This window comes from Arachis ipaensis, chromosome B9 (genome assembly GCF_059453495.1).
Source record: "Arachis ipaensis isolate K30076 ecotype BB chromosome B9, ASM5945349v1, whole genome shotgun sequence".
NCBI lineage: Eukaryota > Viridiplantae > Streptophyta > Magnoliopsida > Fabales > Fabaceae > Arachis > Arachis ipaensis.
This window is the reverse complement of record NC_142444.1, coordinates 15,588,899-15,596,818: the sequence shown is the minus strand read 5'-3', so window position 1 is coordinate 15,596,818 and position 7,920 is coordinate 15,588,899. Positions and strand designations below refer to the sequence as shown.

Below are 7,920 nucleotides of genomic sequence, written 5' to 3'. Positions count from 1 at the left end.
ATTTAGCATTGGTTTCGTATAGATATAAATTGAATCAATAGACTTTGATTTATTTTTTTGTGTATCAAAATACAGTAAATCGAAACAATAACTTCAATTTACTTATGGTGTATCACATTCAGTAAATCAATATTACTTGTTTCAATTTATCTTGTGAAATCTCTTTTTTCATAAATCGAATCTATTTAATTCGATTTACTAATAATTTATCTAAATCGAATCAATTATATCGAATCAATTATATAGAGTAGGTGTAAATTGAATTCGATCTACATAAATACATTAATAAAATGAGACATTTATATGTGTTTTTGGTTTTAACACATTAATATAAAATTAGATGCTATTTTATTTATTGATGTAAATTACCAAAAGATTATTATTAACGTGCATTTGTCTTCGCTCTTCATACTAGAGTTTATATATATAGAGAGAAATATATATATATATATATATATATATATATAAATCAATTATTATATATTAAAATTAATTATTAATATAAAATATATATTAAAAATAAATTAAATAATATATATTTATATAAAAATATATTAATGATTAATTTTAATATATAAATAATATTTAAAAAAAAATAATGAAAGTAAAGAACGAGAGTTGGAAGTCAATGCAGAAAAGATTGTACACAAGAAATCGAATAGCAGGGACCAACTAACACACCGACAATAGCCACATCCCGCAATACAATCTATCCTTTTCTAGTTCTAGGTTCTAAACTCCCAACGCCTCAATTAATTTACCTGCTAGGCCCGCCACTAGTGACTACTCAGTCCTCACTATGTCGTCTTCTTTTCTTTTATTTATTTTTTTTTTTTTTTGATTAGGCCATGACTATTTTTAGAGGTGTTTAAGATCCATCTCAGTCTGAGATTCGATCCGAATTCAAAATATATTTTGTCGGATTTATTTTTTTTATTTAATATTTTTTTTTGAAAGTAGAGAACTCAATACAGTACAGTGGAGCAATCAAACAAAAACAAAATAAAACAAACAAATTACAATAAACGCAATAACATTAAAAAAAACCCCTTATCATTTTCGACATTGCCATCAACAACTAAAAGGGTCCACACCTCTCTACTCGTTGTGGCTCAACACAGTCATGTGAGTGATTTCTTCAACACTTTTGCTTTTATTCTGAAATATCATTTTATTCTTCTCCAGCCATATGTTCCAAACTACCGCACAAAAGCATCTCAATCGTTGCTCTTTATCCTCTTTCCTCCTTGGCCCCTCCGTCCAACACAGAAAATGTTCCTTCATTGTCCCTGAAATAGACCATTGTTGGCTAATCATCGATAATCAAGCACTCTACACCTGCCAAGCAAATTCACAGCATAGAAACAAATGGTGCACATCAGCACATGTTCCGCACATTTATTACATAGAACACAGACGTTATCTTCCTGGTTAATGATCCCTAGCCGGCTTAATCGTTCTTTTGTATTCACTCTACATACCAGGACAAACCAAGCAAATATCTCTACTCTAGGTGGAACCAACCCTTTTCAGATGGTCTTTGTGAAGCTGTAGCTTGTCACCTCATCGGGAGTGTCGCCTCCTGCAAAACCTGAACAAATGAGTTAGTTGAATAAACTTCTTGTCTATCATATTTCCATACTACCCTATCCTCTCTGTTAACTACTAGTTGCACAGGTCTCAATGCCTCATGTAATTGACCCAGTAGTCCCAACTCCCATTGAAAGAGCTCTCTCCTCCACTGGAAGTTCCAAATCCAATCTAGCCCATCCCAAAATCCACAATCCCCTATAACAGACCCACATTGGTTTGAAACAGAGATGAGCCTGGCAAACCGCTCTTTTAGAGGCCCACAAAGCAGCCAAATATCCTCCCAAAACCGCGTATGCCGCCCATCACCAATCTCCATAGACAACCCTGTAACCATCTTATCCCTTATATGGTCATTCATTATTTGTAACTGGCAGATATCCTTCCACGGTCCTCCCCTAGTAGGTAGCACTTGGGTTGACAGCAGCTCATGAGGATTCAGATTATAATAGGAACAAACCACCTTCTTCCAAAACGGGCAAACCTCCTTAGCAAATCGCCACCACCACTTAAACAACATAGCTGTGTTGCGAACCATAGTATCCCCAACTCCCAACCCGCCTAGTTTTTTGGGGCCAGTACCACGTCCCATTTTACTAAAGCCATCCCATTACTACCATCGTTCTTACTCCACAAGAACCTTCTTTGCAGTGAAATCAATTTCTCAGCAACAGCTTTCGGCAACTTGAACAAACTCAAATAATACACAGGCAGACTGTTTAATACTGATTTAATCAACACCAACCTTCCATCTTTATTCAGAACTTTAGCCTTCCACAGACTTAGTTTCTCCTCCACTTTGTCTATTATAGGCTTCCAGGTCTTCACCAACCTCGGATTTGCACCTAAGGGAATACCCAGATATTTGACTGGAAGGGACTCACCCTTACACCCCAACAACTGGCACATATTCAGGGTCCACTGTTCTTCACAATTTATCGGAATCAAGCTCGATTTGTCAAAATTAATACTGAGACTTGACATCAACTCAAAACATCTCAATAGTCGCCTGTAATTCTTGATAGTGTCCATCTCTGGTGGGCAGAACAGAATTGTGTCATCAGCAAACTGAATATGTAACAGCGCTATACTATCTCTGCCAACCACCAAAGGTGATATACGCCCATTCCTGACTGCCTCTCCCACCAATCAATGTAGAACATCCACAACCAGTACAAATAAGAATGGAGAAAGCGGATCACCTTGTCTCAGACCTCTTTCCATCTTGAACAGCTTAGATGGCAACCCATTCATCAAAACCGACATAGATGCTGTGGAGACACACTCCATCACCCAAGATCTCCATCTATTGCCAAACCCCATCTTTTGCAGCACTATGTCCACAAAGCTCCACCTGACTCTATCATATGCCTTTTGAAAATCTAACTTGATTATTGCTGCCTCCTTTTTCCTCAGTTTGAGCCAGTTTACCGTTTCACATGCGATGAGCGCCCATCATGTATTTTCCTGCCCCTTACAAATACACTCTGGGTTTCTCCTACCAAAGCTGGCATCACAGGTCTCATCCTCCTAACCAAAACCTTGGAGATAACCTTGTAAACACATCCAACCATGCTGATAGGTCGCAGATCTTTAATCACCTTAGCTCCAATGAACTTAGGTGCCAACGCCACCCAAGTGATGTTAGAGTCTGTCGGCAACCTTGACGTCTGAAAGAACCCCATCACTACAGCCGTGAATTCAGGCCCAATCTCACCCTAACACCTATTGACAAAATTCATGTTGTACCTGTCGCACCCTGGTGCCTTAGAGGACTCACAATCCCACACAGCTTCTCTGATCTCCTCAGCTGTCGGCAGCGCCTCCAGATTTACAGAATCTTCCTGCTCTATCCTACTTACCAGACCATCTCTGACGTTCATCATAGGAGACTTATCCTAGTGATATAACTCTTTGTAGTATTCCTTAATAGCAATTTTTATTTTAGCTTGGTTCCTGACTAGCCTACCATTGATTAACAGTGTATCAATCCTATTATTCCTCCGTCTTGCTGAAGTTATGTTGTGAAAGTATCTTGTAATTTTGTCCATCTCCTTTGCTTGCCTAGACCGGGACATTTGTTTCCAATTGACTTCTTTTCTGACATACCACCTCTCACAGCAGGTAACCAGTGCCTTTCTTCTAGCCTCCATCATTCCGTCATACACCCCATTGCTTACCAAATCATCAATCTTCTTAATTTCTTCTTCAAAACTCGTAATCTTCTTGTCCATATTCCCAAATTTAGTCTTATGCCAATTCCCTAACGGGACCGTCAGAGCCTTCAACTTGTCCGTGAACTGCATCTCCCACAATCCTCTCCACTCCTCCTTCACGAAGCTAAGGAAGCCTTCATGTGTAAACCATGAGTCTAGGCTTCGGAACAGCCTTGGCCCTACCCTCTGGCTCATGTAATCTAAGATGACAGGACAGTGATCTAATAAACCCCTTGGTCCACCGCGTATCTGAGTCTCAGGAAACTCTTCCAACCACTCCACGCTAACCAGAGCTCTATCTATACGACTGCAAGAGCGTCCCCGAAACCATGTGAACTTGCGATCTGTGAGCGGCAGATCCACTAGATGCATATCTTGTATCCAACTCCTGAATTCTTCTGCCGACCTAGGTAGAACATCAGTACCTTGCCTTTCTTCCACATGCACTATTTCATTAAAATCTCCCATGTAGCAACTAGGAACCTGATATAACCCAGCCATGTAACTCAACTCTTCCCACACCTGAAGCTTCGCATCTCTATTATGTGCACCATAGACCAAGAAAATATCACAATTATTATTATTCTTTACCAGGACCCCTTCAACACACAACCATCTCTCCCCCTTATAACATTTATTCTTTTTAAACACTAATTCATCCCATATTAATAATAGTCCACCTGCTACACCATCAGAGCCTACAAAGTCCCAACCTGCACCACCTTGCCCCCAAAGTCTTGTAAGATCAAATCTGGTCACAACCTGTTTTTTAGTCTCAATCAAACCCAGCATATATAATCTATGTTTTTTCTTTAAATCCTTCACCATTCTTACCTTGCCATCACTCCGTAACCCCCTAACATTTTAAGAGCTAAATATCATTTAAAATTCTTTTTTTTATGTAATATTATTTTTGAGTCGGATTTGAATTTTGTTTCAAGTCTTTCAGTCCAGTTCGAAGTTGCTTTTTATAATAAAAAATATATATTTGAATTAATTAGTAATGTTATATTATACTTTTATAATTCAGTTAATATTTTTTATATTATACTATATTATTTTTGTTTTAAAATAGTTTATTTTGATATAAATATGATATAACATTTGTTAAATTTATTTTTTAAAAATAAAATTTTATTATTTTAATATATAAAATTTATAAATTTGTATATACTTATATTCTATTGGGTTGACCCGGATTAACTCAGTTTCTTTCGGGTCAAGTTAAAGTAGACTCATTGCCTTTTTAGAGTTAGATATAGATCTGTTTAAATCCAACATGATTCGACCCGATCCATGAACGCCTTAACTATTTCATATAACATGGTTACATAATTCCTTTTTTTTTTTTTCAGTTGTAGTTCTCTTGTTTTGCATTGTAGTATTTTATATTTATTATTTAATTTCACATTATGTTTATTAAAATTTTATATATGTCAATTAATGCTTCTAGTATTGCCATGTTGATATTTTTTATAACTATTTTAACCTTAAGAGAAACAAATAAAAGTTGAAGATTGTTAGATAATTAAATAAAAAATATTCAAAAATAGTATAAATACAACATGTTAGAACATTAAAAAAATTCGAAATCAAATTGAATTGGAATTAGAACTAAATTGCAACCTAACTTAAAAGGCTATAGAAACTACATGAATGCAAGAGAAAATTATGAAAACTACATGAATGTAAGTTTTTAGTATAAGACACCAAATTTAATAAGTCAAAAAAAGATTAATAAAATCAACTCACAAGATAGTGAGGCTAGTGAGCAATCTAGAATAGACGTGCAATTTAAAGCAAATTTTACAAGTTTTATCGTGCCACCTATGTATATGACTAAGTATTAGTTATTAAAAAAATTATTATTTTATTAAAAAATTTTGCCTATATAAAGATATATATTTTTATATAATGATCATCTCTCCATGAATCAAAATGCTTAGTGTTTGTTTCAAAAATTCTCTCTTATATTCTTATGATTGTTGGTGAGTTTGAGAGATAAAAAATATGATAATGTTATTTATGTAAGTGAGTGATTTTGAGGCCAATTAAGTGTGAGTATTATATATACTTACATTTGGTATCAGAGCTAGTTAATCTAGCATCTGGTATTTGAGAGTTTATGAGGTGTGGGATAGTTCTCACATAGTTGTTCATTCATAGAGTTGGTATTGCAAACACTTTTAATATTGTGTGATCTAGTTCCTAGTTAGATGAAAAACTTGATTATAATTATTGGAAGACTTTGATATCTATCCATTTGAAGGCCCAAAATCTGTGAAATTTCATTGAACTGGGTTTGCAAGAAGAAGCAGATGCTGCCCAACAGAAGAGAGATCAATTGGCGCTATCTCAAATTCATCAAGGAATAGATTATACTTGGCAAAATAACAAATGCCAAAAGTGCAAAAGAAGTATGGAACACGTTGAAACTGTCATACAAAGGCATAAATAAATCTTAGAAAGTAAAGCAACAGTTTTTGAGAAGAGAATATAAAAGGTACGAGATGTTTAGTGAACTGTTGGGCAATATTTTACTCGTGTTACAGATCTTGTTAATAAGATGAGAGTCTATAGAGAAGATATGCCTAATAGCAAAGTGGTGAAAAAAATTCTTTGCACCATGCCAATGAAGTATGACCATGTGGTGACTACGATACTAGAGTCCCACGATATGGATACCCTGATGATTGAGAGTTACAAGAAACTATGGAAAGTCACATTAGTAGAATACTAGAGAAGTCATGAGGAAGCCCTGAAAAGTCGGGTGAATTTAAACAATGTTGTAGAATCAAGTCGTACACAAAAAGAACGAGGTCATGGTTTCAATTTTCAAAATAGAGGTAGAGAAAGTTTCAGAGGTAGAGGTCGTGGCAATTATAACCAAGGAAGTGAGGTCGAGACAATTTTTATCAAGAACGAACCAATTTTAACTATTTTCATTGTGGAAAGTATGGACACAAAGCAGTAGATTGTAAATTCAAAATGATGAATAATAATCAAGCGCACGTTGCAAAAATCAGCATCAGAATACTGATGATAATCTAGATACTCAAACTTTATTTTTTACAAGTAATTCATGTGTTAAAGATGAAAATATCTGATATTTGAATAATGCTTGCAGTAATTATATGTCTGGTAGAAAAGAGTTTTTTTTTTTTCACTAGATGATTCAGTTAAACTATTATTAATATTTGGCAATAGTACAAAGATCTCTATTGAAGAAAAAAAGCGAATACCAATTAGATTAAATTATGGTTCTCTGAGTTATATTCTGATATTTTCTATACTCCTGAACTTGACTATAATTTATTGAATATGAGACAGTTATCTGAAAAGGGATATAAGATGATAACATATCATGGATATTGTACTATATTTGACAACAGTGGAAGGTTCATAGATAAAGCAAATATGACTTCAAATAGAATGTTTTCATTAAAAATTCAACATGTTAATCTCTCTTGCATGAGTTCTATAATACTTGATGATAGCTGGTTATGACATATGCGATTTGGGTGTTTTTATTTTTCTAACCTAAACTACCTGTCAAGAAAAAGACTTATTTTTGGTTTACCACGAGTTCATATTTCTAATTGTGTTTGTGAGATTTGTCAACTGAAAAAGAAGTACAGAGATCCATTCCCTACAGAAAAGTCATGGAGAGCTAGAAAATTACTTGAAATTGTGCATTCAGATCTTTGTTTTGTAGAAATTCCAACAACGGTGGTAGCAGGTACTTTATCATTTTTATTGATGACTTTAGTAGATATATATGGATATATTTTCTGAAGCAGAAATTAGAAATATGTGATATTTTTAAGATATTCAAGGCATCTTTCGAAAACAAAGTCGCTGTAAAATCAAAATTCTCATAATAGACAAAGGGACAGAATATCTTGCGTATTCAGATTACTTTAAGCAACTTGGAATTCAATGCCAACTAATAACCATATATACTCCTCAACAAAATGGAGTTGCTAAAAGAAAGAATAGAACCATAATGGATATGGTCAGATGCATGCTCAAGTAAAAACAAATGCTTAAAAAATTTTGGGCAAAAGCTGTCGCAACAGCAGTTCATATTTTAAATAAGTGTCCAATGAAGAGT

At 34.6% G+C, this 7,920-nt stretch overlaps 1 protein-coding gene across 1 annotated transcript; it reads right to left on the bottom strand.

Annotated features, from left to right (window-relative positions):
• Positions 1 to 3,488: 3,488 nt before the first annotated feature.
• Positions 3,489 to 4,634, bottom strand: LOC107615141 (uncharacterized). Its single transcript, XM_016317248.1, has one exon. The coding sequence runs from the start codon at positions 4,632 to 4,634 to the stop codon at positions 3,489 to 3,491; it is 1,146 nt and encodes a 381-aa protein (XP_016172734.1).
• Between the last annotated feature and the right edge of the window lie 3,286 nt (positions 4,635 to 7,920).

What these genes read in the sequence shown, in the direction of transcription:
- LOC107615141 (XM_016317248.1), bottom strand. Translation starts at nt 4,634, where the DNA reads ATGGTGAAGGATTTAAAGAAAAAACATAGATTATATATGCTGGGTTTG.